The sequence below is a fragment of the Chrysochloris asiatica genome, unplaced genomic scaffold, assembly GCF_000296735.1.
Source record: "Chrysochloris asiatica unplaced genomic scaffold, ChrAsi1.0 scaffold00016, whole genome shotgun sequence".
NCBI classification, from domain to species: Eukaryota; Metazoa; Chordata; class Mammalia; order Afrosoricida; family Chrysochloridae; genus Chrysochloris; species Chrysochloris asiatica.
Genome location: NW_006408534.1, coordinates 17033109 through 17051662, shown reverse-complemented (window position 1 = coordinate 17051662; position 18554 = coordinate 17033109). Strand labels below are relative to the sequence as shown.

Below are 18554 nucleotides of genomic sequence, written 5' to 3'. Positions count from 1 at the left end.
CTGGTAGTTTCGAACTGCTGACCTTGAGGTTCACAGCCCGATATGTAACCACTACACTACCAGAGCTCCTTATATATTATTAGGGATGGAATAATTCTTTGTGAAGTCTACCTTCTCCTTACAACAGATAATTGATTCTTAAGAGATTCATATTGTATATATCAAACAGGGGAGTGGGTGGAATTTTAGAGGGAATATTTAATCAGCAAGTTGGAAAGGGGTATGTGGAGGGGACAAGGAAGAGCTGGTTAGGACATGGTGTTTTGGAGACCCTTAGGTAGGGTTGGACATCTAGGCAGAGGTTCCAGTTGAGATGAGAAAGTTAAGCTAATAGTTGGTCTGTCCTACCCACAAGCCTAGAGAAGTAGAGGAGTGACTCCGTGAGGAGACTCCTGGAAGGGAGGACGACAGGGTACCCAACTGACAGGGATGTCTCGTTATTTGTCCACTGTAAGACCTTCAGAGCTGGACAGGGCTGCCTGGCTGGCCCATGAACAGCGGGCTGTCTCTGGCCACTATGAGTCAGTCAGCTCCTTGAGTATCTGGCCTCTGTGAGTCTCAAAGTGTTCAGCTTCTAAGCCAGATACGGCTGCCCTATTCTGAGCACTTACACTTCTGATGAGGAGAGGGTAGCGGGTGATCCTCTGCATGGGTTTCAGCAGGAAGCTGGACAGGGGCATCCCTTTACATCGAGGGTCAGATGCCAACTTCTGCAAAATAGTGGAGAGTACATTATGAAGACAGTACCCCAATGAACACCAAGATAACATTGGCCATACACCTGACTTTGACTACTTTTAGATTTCTAATAACTCAAGATCCAAAATGATAGGCTTCTAATTATCAGTAGACATATCTCCCCTCAGTGCCAAACCCAGTGGCTGCTCTTCAGTTCTTCCTCACAGCTTTCTGAAGCACACCCTTCTTAGCTTGTGTGTACCACTCTCTCCTGGTGTTTTCCCTGCCCACGGGCCTCCTCAGTCCTCTTCACCACATTCTGATCCTCTGCTCACTTTATTTTTTTTTTCTTTAAAATTCATTTATTTTGAGGTTGTTTTGAAAAGAAATACAGAAAAACACATACCAATTCAACAGTTCAACACTAAAGTTCGTTACGTTCTCCATTTTCACCCTCTTTTCTGAAACGTTCCTTTCCTACTAACAGAAACTCACTACCCACTAAGGTTCCCAACTGATGTTTCAATTGCTATTGTCAATTTAATTCCATATAAATAGTTCCTGACAATACATAATGCTTAAGGCAGACCTTTATTACTAATTAAGCTAAACTATTATTTGGACTTCATTCTTCTTGGATCAACTATCAACACTCACGGAAGCAGCAGTCAAGAAATCAAACGATATATTGCATTAGGCAAATCTGCTGCACAATATCTTTTGAAAGTGTTGAAGAGCAAAGATGTCAGCTTGAGGACTAAGGTGCACCTGACCCAAGCCATGGTATTTTCAATAACCTCATATGCATGTGAAAGCTGGACAGTGAATTAGAAAAACCATAAAAGAATTGATGCTTTTGAGTTATGGTGTTGGTGGAGAATATTGAAAGTGCCATGGGCTGCCAAAAGAACCAATAGATCCATTTGGAAGAAGCGCAGCCAGAGTGCTCCTTGGAGGGCAGGATGGCCAAACCTCGTCTCTCATACTTTGGACATATTGTCAGGAGGGACCATTCACTGGAGAAGGATATCATGTTTGGTAAGGTGGAGGGTCAGAGAAAAAGAGGAAGATCCCCAATAAGATGGATTGACCAAGTAGCGGCATCGATGGACTCAAACGTGGCAACAGTAGTGAGGTTGTCCCAGGATTGGGCAGTGTTTCCTTCTGCTGTGCATAAGGTCGCTATGGGTCGGTACCAACTCAATGGCACCTAACAACAACAACAACAATTGTTTGGTTTTAAGACCACTTCAGGGAATACATTTGAATCAAGACTTAATATGATCTCAGGGCAATAGTTTTAGAGATTTGTCTATTCTACATGGCTTCAGAAAGTCTAGAATTCATGAAAATTTGAAATTTTGTTCTGCATTTCCCCCCTTTTCATCAGGATTCTTCTATGGAAACAGATCAAAATGTTCAGTAGTGGCAGCTGGGCAGCTTCCAGTTCTGGTCTCATGGCAAAGGTGGCAGCTATTCATGGAGGCAGATAGCCACATGTCCCATTTCCTGCTGTTCCTGACTCGCCTTCCTCTTGTTCCAAGTGAACTCTGTTAACCACTCTTAGCTGTAGATGCTGCCCCAAACTTTCTTCTGTTGAATCGCAATGTCTGAAGCCCTTCTACCGTCTCTGGAGCTCTAGACTTGCTGTACTGCTCACCTCACCTCGCTGTGCCCAAAGTACCTCAGTCTCAACATAGCCAGACAGAAACTGCTCATGTTCCCTGGTAAAAGCCAGCTTTTTGAAATTTACCCATCTGCACCTACATACCCAAGTATGAGTCAGCATGGACTCTACTCTCCCCATCTCCTAAACAGCTCCATTTCCCACACTCTACTTTCCATTGCCCCTTCTTTACTAGCTATAATCATAGTCATTCGCTGAGCACCTACCATGTGCCAGGCAGTGAATGTGTTTGCCTTTGCATGTGCTGTCCCATTCTACTGTTTACATGGCTAATTCATACTCATCTCTGATGGCTCAGATTTTGATTCCCCTTTTCCTGGCTCCTTGACACCAGCCTTCATTTCAGTAATCCTTTTCTGTACTCCCATCATAATCCATGTTTTTGTTTGATCCGCAAGGTTGGCAGTTCAAGCTCACCAGCTGCTCCTGGGAAACCCTATACAGGGTCAGTATGGGTCAGAACTGACTCGACAGCACTTAACAACAATAACATCTATCATGGAGTCTCTTGGTGGAGCAAACAGTTAAAGCACTCAACTGCTAACCAAGATGTTCAAGGTCTGAGTCTACCCAAAGGCACCTTGGAAGAAAGGCCTAGAGATCTACTTCAGCTACTGAAAATCCCATGAAGTACAGCTCTGACACACATGGAATCAACTCACTGGCAACTGGTACTGGTACCTTATTCAGGACACCATGTGTGAACTGGGTAATGTAGGTTTTGTTGTTGATGTTAGGTGTTACAGAGTTGGTACTGACTCAATAGCGACCTTATGCACAAAAGAAGAAAACACTTTTTTGTATTTAAAACATCAGTGGCATAGCTTCCACAATCTATGCAAGCCACCACAGTACGACAAATTGATAGACGAGTAATGCAGTTTTGTTTTTGTTGTTAAGTGCTGTTTAGTTGGTTCTGGCTCATAGTAACCCTGTATAGGGTTTCCGAGGAGCGGCTGGTGAGCTTGACCTGCTGACCTTGCAGTTCAACCTGACTTTGAGATTGAGTCTTTATTCTAAAGCACCACATTAAGACTCTGAGTAATGCAGGAAGAGGTATCATATTTTAGGTGTTTCTATCTGCTTTAAGACTATTCACTCCATGAGGCCAAAGACCACATTTTATTTGTTATCTATTCCTAATTCTAGTACTCTAAGGTTATTTTAAATCACTCAAAAACACATTTACAATAGTTTGCCTAATCACTTCTCTACTGTTTCAATATTAAAACTGCCTCCGCCGTTATTTTTAAATACAGACTTCTAACCACCACATTTTGCTATTGCAAACATTGTCAAGCTTTTTATTTCTATATTTTCTGAATCATTCTTTTTATGTAACCTTGAAAGGAACAGCTCACTGGTAGATTTTGCATCTTAATATAATAGATACTATGCTTTTTTGTTATGAAACTATAAATTATTTTTACTTCTGTTCCATAAAATATGACATTTGACAATGTTTTGCTTTGTTATTGGATTATTATTGTATTGATAGGTGAAGCTTTAATAAAATCTTTTACTAAGATTTAGTAAAATCTTTTACTAAGATTTAATAGGTAAACATCTATTTTTAAATATATTATTATTTTAAAATATACACATTTTACTCACAAGTTTACATTTCTAATGATTCTGATTAATGCTTATTTAATTATTTCTATGATCATGATTTGTTCCTGTGTTTCTTCTAAGTCTTTTTGAGGCAACTCCCTTGTCCCCCACAACTGTCACCAGCTGAAGTGTTTGGTCCTCAATGCCTTGTATTTAGGCATTTTGGCAACCCTATAATAATCATAAGAAAGTATAACTAGTTTGGGTGTTTACTGTCTGCCAGGCTCTATGCTGTTGTCATCAAGTCGATTGTGACTCACAACAACCCCATATGAAAGAGTGGATGGGCCCCATAGGGTTTTCTAGGTTGTCATCTTTACAAAAATAAACGAGCAGGTCTTTCTCCCAAAGAGATGCCAGGGCTCCTTAGGTTTTGTGTAAAAGCACTGTGAGAACACTCTCTGGTGATCTCTGATACGCAGGGGCGGGGGTGGGGTGGGTGTGTGTGCTGCAGGCACCAAGGTGTTAAGTTACTTGCCTGGGATCACACAAACGGACTGGCTGATGTGGTCCTGTAGGATAAGCACTAGACATAAGGCCGGTTTGAACTGCAAGTTTGGCAGTTCAAACTCACCAGCCACTCCTAGGAAACCCTATACAGGGTAGAAAGGAGCTGAACCAACTTGAGGGCACTTAACAACAACAATCGCACTGTGAAACCTTTCTTAACTAAGCATCACAACAGAATGTTGCCTCCTGGTTCATGCCATTTGGTTATGATAGACTCTTCTTGTAATTAATTCACTGTTATCTTAACTTTGTTTTCACTGTGATAAATACACAGGGTTAAGTCAAAAGGTATTGCTATAAAATCATAGACATCTTTATTAAACAAAAATACCATATGTAAAGCTGTTGTTTCTGGACATATCTTCAGTCTAGGTCTATACACTTCTGAAGGTGGTATTTCCATCACTTGAACGCTTAACTGAAAAATTCTGTGCTCTTCCATTTACATGACATCAAAACGTTAGTTTTGGCATCCTCGAAGAACTCAAATTGTATTCTGTGAGTTTGGGGCATAAAAAGAAGTCTAAAGGGGCATGATCAGGATTGTAGGGTGTCCTGTGAAATTCTCACAGGACAGTCCTTGGTACCTTTCAAAGCAATGTAGTGATGCAAAACAATTCTTTGTCCCAACTTTCCTGGTCTTTTTCTCATCAAAGCAGTTTTCAGTTTCTTAAAACTTCATAACAAGCCCTGCGATAGTTCTCTTTAGAAAATATCTACAAGATGACCCCTCTGGAATCTCAAAACAACAGTCACCATAATCATTTGAGCTGAACTGTCTACCTTGAATTGAAGTGGCCAAGCAGATCTCCTGGGAAGCCACTTTGTGTTTGGATCTGTTTTTGAAGGCACCCTAGTGAGACTAAGGCAATTGTCTGCAGCCAATCACTGACTGCTGGGACGTGTTTAAATAAGTTTTATTTGGAGTAAACCAGTGTGTGCCTGCGTGACCTAGAGCCCTAGTAGCCATACATTTTTACTTAGCCTCGTGATATTTGGCATTTCAACAACTATACGAAGGTAGCTTCAAAAGTTTGTGGAAAAACGGAATGGAAAAAAAAAAAGGATTTTTTTCTACTAACTTTTGAAGCCCCCTCATATAGTTGTTGAAAAAGATAGGGAGTTGTAACTTTTTTCCATAGTTTGACTAAAAACTAAAATGAGCCTTGTGGTCAGGATCACTTTTGTCTTGCAGGATGAACTAGGTAAACTATGTAATTTTTTTCTATGATCTGTAACAGCTTCTATAACTGGAATAACTAGTCCTTTCTTACTGGAAAGAATTCACCATTAAATCCTTTGAGTGAGCCAGCTCCTCTTTTGCTATCATTTGTCTCAATCATTTTTCCTCAGTTAAGAGTGTCTTCAGATTTTCTATTTATTATTGTAATTTCAATAGAAAATTATAAATTTAATTAATGTTTTCTTACTTATTAACAGGTATTTTGGAATGTCTTTTGACAACTTTTACATCTGTTCTTATTTCTCCATGTTTCTGCTCCTGTCTCATTTTCTACAAGGATCAGATCTATCAGAGTTCTACTTTATAAGTTTCCTTTCAATGTATCAGCTCTTGGGTATATTGATACCATTTGCGCTTATCCTTATTGCTACCTCTGCTTTCCTCTTGGAGTTTTTGTCCTCTATTTAAGCATTGGTCGATATGCACTAGACTGCTAACTTCAAGGTCGGCGGTTCAAACCCATCAAGTGACTTTGCAGAAGAAAGATGACATTTTCAGCTCCTGTATAGATTCACAGTCTTCTTGTTAAGTGCCATCAAGTCGGCACCAACTCATAGCGATCAATCCTATGCACAAAGGAACAAAACTCTGGCCGATCTGGCACCATCTCACTATTGTTGTTTGAGCCTACTGGTGTTGCAACTTTGTCAATCCATCTCAGTGGGGGTCTCCCTCTTTTTCACTGACCCTCTACTTTTCCAAGCATGATGTCTTTTCTAGGAACTGGCTCTTCCTGACAACATGTCCAAAGTACAGGAGACAAAAGTCTCTCATCCTGGCTTCCAAGGAGCATTCTGGCTGTACTTCTTTTAGGGCAGATTTGTTAGTTTCATCTGGAAGTCCGTGGTACTTTCAATATTTTTCTCCAACAGCATAATTAAAGCGCATTAATTCTTCTACGGTTTTCCATATTTATGTCTAACTTTCACATGCAGATCAGGCAACTGAAAATACCATGGCTTGGTTCAGGGACACCTTGGTCCTTTGTTGTTATTGTTGTGTGCCACTGAGCCACTTCTGACTCATAGCAGCCCTGTATACCGTTCCCAAGGCTGTACGTTTTTACAGGAGCTGAAGTCTCATTTTCCTCCTGTTGAGTGGCTGGTGAGTTTAAACTGCCGTCCTGGTGATTAACAGTCCAGTGCTTCCTCACTTTACTCCTTACAGGTTTGAAAGCCCTGTATAAGGTTACTATGAGTCGGAATAGACTTAATGGCAATGGGTTTTCATTTTGCTTTTGAAACATGCTTAATTAGTAACTAATTATACTTATTTATATAATAAATAAAAATATTAAAAGGATGCCATCTCCTTTAAGGTAACTGTACTTAGGGGATACTGCTGTGGCTATAATATTGACCCTGACATACAGTGTTTTCATGAGTCAAAAAATGAGAAATGCAAAAAAGGAGGAAACCATTTTCCTTTTATTCCCCTTGCCATTTTAATATTTGTAGTAAGAAAGAAAATGGCACCTCACATTCTGTAGGATCTCACTGCTGTTTTACTAGAGGATGTTGATGATTACTTCTTGTTACTGTTATGCCGCCTAATTGGTTCTGATCCATAGCAACGCTGTATACAGTTTCTGAGGAGTAGTAGCTGGTGGGTAAGAACTGCTGACCCTGTGGTTCACAGTTTAGTATTTATCTTAAAGTACCACATAGGAGTCCATAACTAGAAGGCTGTTATTCAATATATGAAGTGGCTTCAAAAAATTCATGGAAAAATTCCACTATCTTTTCATTCTATTTTCTCATGTACTTTTTGCAGCAACCTTGTATTAAAGTACAGTTACAGATTTACTTTTCTTTATCAACAGTTTGCTTTTAGTTTCTAAACATGGCACCATGGAACCACATCATTTCCTCCTCACTGGTTTCTGAAACGCTTTGAAGACATTCTTGGCACATTGTCATAAATGTGTAGGACCACAAGATGTGTGTTTTATCTATTGTCCAAATCCCTGGTGCCATCATTGTTTTGCCTACTCTCATTTCCTTCTGTCTGGTTTTACTCATACATTTACTTAAATTTTTAAAACTTATCTGACTGCATTTTATATACTTTAACATGTTATTTCATATTCATTCTGGAATAAGATAGATATAAATCAACACAAGTTTAAAAACGAAGAAAATGGATATTTCTTTGGGACTATAAAATAGCTGATCTAAATAGGTAAGCTATTAAATGGGCAAAACCATGGTGCCAGATCCAACAAAAATCAGATGAACATCAAAGGCAACACAAAGGGATCAAAAAATTCTTGGTCACATTTGTGTTTCCTTTGGAAACTCCTGGGATGCCCTTTTTCATCACTGAAATTTCCTCCTGTGCCCGTGTACCCTCTGCCTCCGTGTACCATAGCGATGCCTGGCTATGATGCCAGTTAAAATATCTGCAAGGCCCTGAATGGAATCACCTTTAAAAATTCCTTGAAGTCTGTGTCTTCATCTGTCTTCTGCTGTAAGAGGGCTGCCCCATTCAGCTGGCAGCTGCAGAAGCGGATGTAAGCCTGCATGTGGGCAAGCTCAGCTGTCAGGATGTCCCCAATCATCTGCACCGGCATCTTCTCACCTCCTGTCTTCTTCCGAACCCGCAAGGCCCTGCAACCAACACATGCTCTCATTTTCTGTTTCTAAGTGAAAGAATGTCCTTGGTAAATGAAGAAAATGAACTCAATAGAGTTGGGTGTTAATAGGTCTTCGGGAATGTTTTGTTTTCCCCTTAGTTTCTTAGGAAAATTTCTTTAGAAAACTTCTAACTTGCTCTCAGCTAAGAGCTGAGGAGCTAGCAGAGGCCAGGTGTGGGAGTGAGGCCAGCACACTGTCCTCAGGAGAGCCGCTGAGCGCCACAGAGGGAGGGCAGAGATGCAGCCACAGCTGTGACTGTAGACGCCTCTCTGCAGTGTGTCCCCACAGGCCTGAGGGATGGAAAATCACCTCAGGATTGGAATTTCACACCGGGACTCCAAAGAATGCCAGAGTAGCCAAATGAAGTCTGACCCAATCTACCAGGGAATGTATACTTTAAAGTTTAAATGCAAGTTCATGTATTTTTTTTAAATTGATCAATTTTTACTTTGTTTAATCAAAGTATTTTCTTTGCTTTATTTCTTTACTTTCTTCAATAATTGCATACTCTCCTGTTACAAGGAATTCCATAAAGTGAAAACAAAATGAAAAGCCGGAAGGAGTAGGGAACAGCTGAAAATTTCTTTGCTACTCAGCTCCCAGCAGAGATTTGGGCATGCAAGTGTCAGTCCTGGGGTTTGAGGGGCCTGGTGTAATGACCGGGGGCATTCAAAACTCACTTCAGCAATTTGGTGTTGGACATGATGAGTTCTTTCCAGTTGACAAAGATTAAAGCCATTTCTCCTTCAGTGAGAAAGCCTGACTCCGCCATTCGTTTCTGAAAAACCTGAATTCAAAGCACAAATGAAAGAAATTAACTTAAGAATTTAGAACACTTATCCCACATGTGATCTAAAGTAAATCATATCTGCCTACACTGAGCCTAATTTTTTTGTTGTTGTTAAGTGTGGTGGACTCAGAACGACCCTGGCTAGTGTTTCTAAGGAGTGGCTGGTGGATTTGAACTGCTGACCTGTGATTCAAAGTCCAATGCTGATCCTACAGCACCACACCAGGAGTCCACTGAACCTAACAGGACCACGATATTTAGAAACAAATATATTTATTATTTCAATATCTTAAACTATATGGTTCCCTACTTTTTGCTACTGGGGCTCTGATCAGGGCTGATTCTGAAGACTGAGCCCACTGTGCTGGAAGTGGAGATTTTCATGCCCCATCTCACAGGGATGTTGTGGAGACTTAACAGAGGCACAGAGCACTCCCACACTGGGGGGCCTGCAGAGTCACCAGAGGATGGCTGTTGAGAAGCTGAGTGCCTCAGTGCTCTGGAAAGCATCCTTAAGAAGGAAGTTCAGCAAGGGAAATAGAGTGACCACTTATGCTGCTCCCAAGACTGACCACCATGAAGATACGCATTTCAGAGAGTTGGCTGGTCTGCAGGGGAAATGATAGTATCTGACATTTATATTCCTTACTAAAACCCACATCCACTGCTGTTGCTGTTGGGGACTCACAATGACCCACTGCTGTTGCTGTTGGGGACTCACAGTGACCCAAGAGGACAACAGCCCCCATAAAGTTTTCAAGGCTGTAATCTTTGTGGAGCCAGACTGCAACATCTTTCTCCCACAGAGTGGTTGGTGGGTTTGAACCTTTCAGTTAGCAGCAGAGCAGGTAATCACTGAGCTACCAGGGCAGCTTCTACATTCCATAGCACTTAAAATTTTACAAAGCACTGACATGTACAGAAGTGCCTGTGTGTGCGTGTGGGTATAAGTGCGTACTGTGTGTTGTGTTTGCTCACTTAACTTCATAGTTAGTGTAGGTGAGGTGAAACAGAGTCAGGTCTTATCTCCAACTGGCCTATAAAGAAAGACACAAAGAGTGAATTGCTCGAGGTCTCAAAACTAGAACACAGAGTTGTTGTTGTGAAGTGCCGTCGAGTAGATTCCGGCCCATAGTGACCCTGTATAGAGTTTCCAAGTAGCAGCTGGTGAGCTTGAACCACAGACCTTGCAGTTCAAATGACTTTGCAGTCTGACGCATTAGCCCACAGCGTCAAACCAGGACTCCAAAATATAGAGAGCCAGAACTAAATCTCAAGTGTTTTTGATTCTAAGTCCAGGTTTCCACTAAGCAGCCAAGAGTCTTCGGAAATGATTTAAAAGCCTTAGAGGCCAAGTTATCTAGATAGCCCTTCTCACATGTACTCTTTCTAAAATACACATGACTAGATCCTCTCTTTGTGACACTCACTCAAAGACTCCCCATGGCTGGGAGATAAAACAGACTCCTTGCTGAGGTTCATTTGGCCTCTTGTCTACCTCCCCAGCCTCAGTCTCAAGAACTAGACACTCTAGGCACACTAGATTCCCTGAGGTCCCTGACGCTTCCCTAATGCCCTCTTTGCATTCCTGTTTCTTTTCCTGGCTTAGAGAACCCGTCCTTGCCCTTCAAATCTCAGCCTAAGTTTAACCAGGGAAGTCCTGCCGGACTCTCCTTGGCCAGGCACTGCGCCTCCTCCCAGGCCTTACCTCCTGTACTGCATCTGTCTGTCTGTCTTTCCATGATTGTCAGTACCCTAAGGGCAGGAACTTCCTCTTTTATCTCTGTTGGTATCTAAAGTAGTACTTTGCACATGGTTGGCTTTCAGTTAATGGTTACTGAGTTCAGTTGAATATGGATTCAAAGGAGAATTTAGAGGAAAGTAATAAAAACTGGCCCTCTCTGAACCTCTTCAGTTCCAAAATCAGACTTAAGATGTCAGGACACTCCCTGGAGAGTGGTTCTAGAAAGATGGCTTCTCTGCTATGAGGCTGATCTGGAGGATAGGAAAAGCATTTTATTCACTTGTTAATTCAGGTTACTGTTTATTCATCAACCATTTATTCACCTTTACTTACCTCACAAGCTCTGTGACATTAGCAGAGGTGAATAACGTGGTTAGGTCCTCTGGAAACTTCCATGGGAACAGTTATGAGACTGCCTTAGCTGCCTACAGTGCTTTTTACCCTAAACCCCTGGCCCCAACACCACCCCATCTATCAGAACATCTAGATAGGTGGGCAGAATGGGCATAACTAAATGGTTATGTGACTGGCCTGAGTCACCTTCTGTACTGGTGTGACAGAGATACCTGCATTTACAATCTGTTGGGATTATAATCTAACCAGCAGTAGAGCTGACCACTTAAAAAAACAAACCACCACCACCAAAAAAAACGTTGCTGTTCAGTTGATACACTTGATTGCCCAGCAGTTCCATAGAAGAAAAGCCCGGTGATGTGTTTTCCTAAAGATGACAGCCAACAAAACCCTAAGGTGCAGCTCTACTCTGTAACACATGGGGTTACCATGACTACTTTGTTGTTATTAAGTGCTGTCGAGTACGTTCCAACTCATCGAGACCCTGTATGAGGTTTCCAAGGAATGGCTGGTGGGTTTGAATCTGGGATTAGAAATCCAGTGCTTATCCTACAGCACCACATCAGGACTTTGTTGTTGTTGTTAAGTGTCTTCAAGTTGGTTCTGACTCATAGCAGCCCTATATAGAGTTTCTGAGAAGTGGCTGGTGGATTTGAACTGCCAGCCCATTTATGGTTCGCAGTTCAGTGCTTATCCTGCAGCGCCACACCAGGACTCCTTTGTTGTTGTTGTTAAGTACCGTGGAGTCGGTTCCGACTCATAGTGAACCTGAACAGGGTTTCCGAGGCTTGTAAATCTTTACGGGAGCAGAATGCCTCATCTTTCTCCTGCAGAACTGCTGGTAGTTTCGAACTGCTGACCTTGAGGTTGGCAGCCCGACTTGTAACCACTACACTACCAGAGCTCCTTAGGACTCCTTTAGGGGGGTTAAAAAATGGGCATTTTTTAGGCTATCTGTCATGACAGAGAAATGCAGACATAAACACACCTAATGCATTCAGCATTTACAGGAAGGTCTACAAGGGCCATGCTAAAGGTCCTCTGGGGATGAAGGATGGACAGTCAACTGAGAACTGCAGTGTGGTGAATATGTTAAGACCGATGTGTATTCTGGATCTGACTATTCGAGGCATGCATTTAGAGTAGGGAACAGATGTAGAAGGATGCAGCTTCTGCTCCAGACTGCTAGTGATGTTATGGCCAGCTATAGGGTGCACCTGTTGGGCCTCTAGGAAGACACTTGTTCTCTTCACATATTTAACTTCTTACCTGAGGGCCTTGATGAATTTATTAGGGACTAAAAACCTTGGAAAGAAAATGTAATAGAAGTCTCATTTTATTTGTGTAAACACACTAATGACCTCAGCTTTTAGAGGTCACTTTCACATTAATAAACAAAAACATAAACAAAAAGTAAGGGAACACGACATTTGTGGAATAGTTTACAATATGTTTCTATTTGGTTTTCCAGAAGGATACAAACATTGGGTGAACACTTTCACCATTTCATGACTTCTCAGGGATTACCAAAGCTTATGAATATGCCAGCTGTCAAAAGACCTGTGTAAGTAGAGTCCAGCTTTCGTCAAAATTGGAGGTAGACACTCTTGTCCTTCCTGTATGGGGCTTCTACCTTGCCCAGGGCTCCTGGTGTGGCACTGTGGGCTAAAGCACTTGACTGCAAGCTTCATTTGAATTGCAAGGTCAGTGGTTCAAGCTCACCAGCCGCTCCTTGGAAACCTTATACACGGTGGCTATAAGTCAGAACCAACTCAATGGCACTTAACAACAACCATCATGTCCAAGTTGGGCATCTGAATGCCCTCCGTTCTCTTTCTTCTGCTCTGAATTATTTAATTTGGGGGAAAGATAACTTGATTATTGTTGTTGTGTACCACTGAGTTGTTTCCGTCTCTTAGAAACCCAAGGGGACAGAGCAGAACTGCCCCACAGGAATTTCAAGGCTTAATGGAAGCAGACTGCCACATCTTTCTCTAGCAGAGTAGTTGGTGTGTTCAAACTGCTGACTTTTGGTGCTTCACCACGGTACTGATATCCTGATGGCTTTAAATCTTCAAGCATTATCCAATGAGCAGAAAAAGCATTTAGAGCAGGGGTGGGGACCTTTTTTCTGCCAAGGGCCTTTTGGATATTTATATCACTTAATATAAATTTATGTTGCTATGAGCAAAGCTCTTAGATTAATTGACTTTTGAGGCCTGCCTGCAGTTGCCTTGGCAGGACCAGACCAAATGATCTCTAGGCCTTACGCGGCCCACGGGTTGCACGTTCCCTACCCTGATTTAGAGAAAGTGCTATTCCCCTCATGAACACACATATCAAGTGTCAGTCCTCTCTCTGTCTCTGGATGGAAGCAGACCTCGGATGGACGCTCCTTCTGTGCCCTTCAGCTGCTCAGCGCCCACTCTTACCTCTAAGACGAGCTGAAGGTCGTCCATGTACCGCTCCTCAGTCTGGATCAGCTCGTGAATGTAGCCCTGCCTTTTCCTCTCAATTGGCTGCATTGTGTCCAGGGTTTGGAGATCAGCACACCCTACGGAAAGACAGGGTCCAGGGTTAACATGCTATTTTAGTTTTCCTCCTAGGAAAGAGAACTTTAGCAGCTGATGTGCTGGATTTGTAAACATTGTCTTGAATGAAGGACACATCAGTTTCTAGACTGTTACTAACTTCTGTGGAGTGGCAGCTCACCCAAGCAAAGAGTTGGCTTCAAGACCTGCTGTTCAGATATTCACAGCAGCAAATGAGCTATTTCTGTAGCATTACAACGTGGTCCTAATTTTGTTTTTTTCTGAGTAGTCATGACAGAACCAGGTTGTTTTTGTTTTTTTGGTTTTTTTTGATGTGGTCTCAAAAATGGTCAGAACAGAGAGAACTCAGAAATTGAGGGGTCTCAGATCCTAGCCTCAACTGTGCTGTGAAGAATCTATTTTCCAAATTATTAAAACGATTAAACAAATCAAATACTCCAGACCAGTGTTTTCCAAACTGCAAGTCATGAGCCATTAGTGTGTCATTAAGATCAACTGAAAAATTTTTTAATGTTGACCAGACCTGGCATTAAAAAATAAAAACAAGTCAACAAAATTAAACTGAAAATAACAGGTGCATAGCATTGGTAATTTTTGGTTTGTGCCTTAACTCGCTGGCATAAAGAACCCTGATTTTAGATAGATTACAGCTGTACCCAAAGCCACGTGTGATTTTGAGGGAAGTCACAAGCAGCCTCGCCTCAATGTGAGAGATACTACATTAGAGGCACATCATAGCTGAGGTGACATAGCTACAGAATCATTCAATGAGGAGCGACAGGCTTGTCTTATGCATAGGATACCTCAAGAAGTCCTTCCTCAGACAAAAGGAAGAAGCTGAAGGTACCCAGAAAATTATGTTCTAAGGCAGCAAGTGCGGCGTGCTGCGTGCTGGAAACATGGGCGAGACGAATGAGGCACGGCAAATCACTTTCAGCTGAGAAAATCAGCAAAGGCTCAGGCAGAAGGTACAGCTCTGCCTAAGCACAGACGGCTTTGGAGGATGAGAATGTTCCAGAATGTTCTGACAAACCCAGATTTATCACTGCCTGGCAGTGGGACAAATGAGCAAAACCACAGAGGAAAAAATTCAAGGATCAGATCAGCTAGAGTGGAGGGCTTTTTAAGGGAGGGGGCGCAGGGTTCTCTTTCTGATTTCCTTTGCATTTTTATATATTTTGCATCTATCCAAGCTGACAGGTACTTCTAATGATGATGACTTTTAAAAAAATTTCTGTGTATGTTGCCAACAGTTTTGACACATTACTCCCACTGTAAAAAAGGAGTTGAATAAAGCAGGTTATGTTTGGTACTACCAAAAATCAGTCATAGCGCCAAGGTCATGTTCAAAATCATCAAGCTTTCCTGGGAATTGCATTTTGTTCTCTTCTTCCGGAAAGATCCACAGAGAATGATCCAGTGTTTGAAATCAGTAAAGCTACTCGTTTGTTAAGGAGAGATGTGATGGCCAGATACTTGATGATATGGTTCTGAACATAATAAATCCAGAGTCTCCGATCATCAGAATCACTAGGAGACTGTGATGAAAGCCGTCAAAACCATTTCTAAGGTTACCATACCTCATCACACTAGTGTTTTCCAAACTCGAGTCACTCAATGTTCCACTTTCAAGATTTTTGCCATACCTACATTCCATCTCTAGTAGTGTAGTGGTTGTAAGTCAGACTGCTAACTCAAGACCAGCAGTTTGAAACTACCAACCATTTTGTGGGAGAAAGCTCAGGTTTTCTGTTTCCGTAAAGATTTACAGCCTCAGAAACCCTGTACAGGGTCACTATGAGTCGGAACCGACTCCACAGCACACCATCACCACATTCCATCTCTATTATTTACTTGATAATTTTTCTTGAAATATTTAAGATTTATACAATAGGTTTGATGTGCAGATGTTTTTCTAACAGTCACTAAAATAAATGTGGTGGTATACCATGAGTTGGTTCCATCTCATAGTGACCCTGTATAAGTTTTCTGAGGCTGTAAATCTTTATGGTAGCATAAAGCCTCATCTTTCTCCTGCAGAGCAACTGGTAGATTTAAACTACTGACCTTGTGGTTAGCAGTCCAGCTCACAATCCACTATGCTACCAGGGCTCCTTAAAAGAAATATATATAACCAGAATAGAGACGACAACAGAGATGGTGGCAGAGGTGATGGCAGCAGAGGACTCTAGGCCCATGGACTGAGAAAAGCAGTGTGCCTGCAGACAGGAGGCTGGCTTGCAAAATGTGTTTTTTGAACATTTAAACAAATATATATTTTCAATGTGGTATGTATACATTACCAAAAAAAAAGGGTAATAGAGGTAAAGACGTTAGCTGATAGTGCATGAAGGGAACTGTAAGCATTGCAATGGTTTGTTGAATGTAAAACCAATGATCTACCCCATAAACCTTCACTCAAGTCACAATAAAAAATTTAAATAAATAAAATAAATAGATAACCATTAAAATAAAAAGAGCTTGTCTGGGTACTATTTTTGTACCATTGCCTCAGGTATCATCGGGATACATTTATACCACTTTGGGAAACAATGATTTACATTAAAATTCACAAGTTATCAGTCTATCTCTTTAGAAAACGTGAATGTAACCAATGTTATTAAATTGTATGTGCAGAAACTGATGAAGAGATGTGTTGTCTGCTGTGCAGATGAAGCTGAGACAAAAAGTATTGCTACAGAATCATAGAAAACTTTATTTAAAATATCAAAAATGTGAATGTACTGGCTTTTGACATATTCTCCATCTAGGTCTATCTACTTCTGAAGGTGGTTCCATCTTTCAAACCCTTCCCCCAAATAATTCTGTGCTCTTTGATGTGCACCACATTAAAACACAAGTTTTGGCATCCTCAAGGGACTCAAAGTGTGTTTCTTTGAATTAAAAGTTTTTTTGAGTTTGGGAACAGAAAGAAGTCTGAAGGGGCAAGATCAGGTATGTGGGTGGGTGGCGTAAGGTTTTCCCAGCGAAATTATCCTAAGGCAGCCCTTGCTACTCTTAAAAGAATGAGTCGGTGCATCGTCATGATGGAAAAAAACTCCTCAGCGAAACTTTCCTGGCCTGTTCCTCACCATTGCAATTTTCTTAAAACTTCTTCATGATAAGCTCTATGATAGTCCTGTGTCCTTTCAGAAAATCTATCAAGATGACCCCTCTGGAGTCCCAACAAACAGTTGCTATAACCTTCTGAGCTGACTTCTCTGCTTTGAATTTAACTGGCTCAGACATCTAGGTCCCCTTGGAAGGCGCTGTTTTGATTGGATCTTATTTTTGAAGGCACCCTGATGAGACTAAGGCAGGTGTGTTATGAAGAGAACGTGTCTGCAGCCATTCACTCATTGCAGAGACATGTTTAAACATATTTTTAAAAATAAACTGGGCATGTATAACCTGGAATCATACTAACAATACTTTATGACTTACACTCATATGTATATAAAAAGTATGCAAAAAGATGGCACAGGAGTGGGCAATGTTTAGTTTTGTTACAAAAAAAAGTCCTCAAGAGTTGGAGCCAACATAGTGGCAATTACCAATAAATGTTGGAAATAATTATAGAAATACATGAAGGGCTTAAAATCTTAAAACAATGTTGTTGTTAAGTGCTGTCGAGTTAAGTTCTGACTCACAATGACCCTGTACAGGGTTTCTGAGGAGTGGTTTGTGGGTTTGAACCTCTGAACTGGTAGTTCAAACTGACCTTGTGGTCCAGTGCTTATCCTACAGCATCAAACCAGGACTCCAGAAATGACAAATATCATCATGAAAATAGTAAATTAGTAGATTATGTAAAAGATTTAGATTATATATATCTGAGGAAAGAATTAGTGAAAACAATTACTTAGAATGCAGCCCAGAAAGACATAGAGATAAAAAACATGAAAGGAGTTAAGAGACATGGAGGACAGAATGATGCAGTCTAACATGTATCTATTGAAAATCTAAGAGGGGAGAATAGAAAGAATAGGAAGAAGTAATATTGAGAATATAATGGCTGAACTTTTTCTAGAATTGGTGAAAGATATAACTCCTTAGATTCAAGTGGGAAAAGGACACCTGATTGGGGAAAATATTAAAAAAAAAAAAAAATCCTTATCGACATATCTACAAGGAGGTAAAAAGAAGAGAGAGAAAAAAAAGAATCCCTATATAGAAACAACAATTAGACTGCACACACTCAACATGACAATAGACGGCAGAAGGCAATCTTCCTGGTGTTGAGAAAAAACAACTGCCAAACTGGAATTCTAATTCAACCCATTCATAGGTAAGGGAGAAATAAATGACGCTTTCAGACAAAGTCTGAGAGCATTTCCCACTAATAAAATATAAATTTTAGAAAAATTAAGAAAAGATTTTTTTATGAAGAAAGAAATAGGACAAAAAAAATGAGATGAGAAACAATAGTAAATAAGTGGGAAATCAACACAGTTGCTGACTGTCTAATGAAATCATAATGACTAAGTTGTTGTTGTTGTTAGGTGTCATCGAGTCAGTACCTTATGCATAGCAGAACGAAACAACTTCCTGATCCTCGGCCAACCTCACTACTGTTGCCATGCATTAGTCCATTGATGCTGTCGCTTGGCCAATCCATCTCTTGGGGGGGGGGGCGGTCTACTTCTTTTTCTCTGACCCCCCACCTTATCAAACAGGATGTCCTTCTCCAGCGACTGGTCCCTCCAGACAATATGTCCAAAGTATGAGAGACGAAGTTTGGCCATC

At 41.1% G+C, this 18554-nt stretch overlaps 1 protein-coding gene across 1 annotated transcript in view; it reads right to left on the bottom strand.

Annotated features, from left to right (window-relative positions):
- Positions 1-18554, bottom strand: part of ITSN2 (intersectin 2) — a 171018-nt gene that overhangs the window by 11893 nt on the left and 140571 nt on the right. The window contains exons 29-32 of the mRNA XM_006835299.1: positions 13689-13810; positions 9049-9155; positions 8158-8341; positions 612-710 (exon numbers count right to left, since the gene is read on the bottom strand). Coding sequence (XP_006835362.1) covers positions 612-710; positions 8158-8341; positions 9049-9155; positions 13689-13810 — 512 coding nt within the window. The remainder of the gene's footprint in view (positions 1-611; positions 711-8157; positions 8342-9048; positions 9156-13688; positions 13811-18554) is intronic.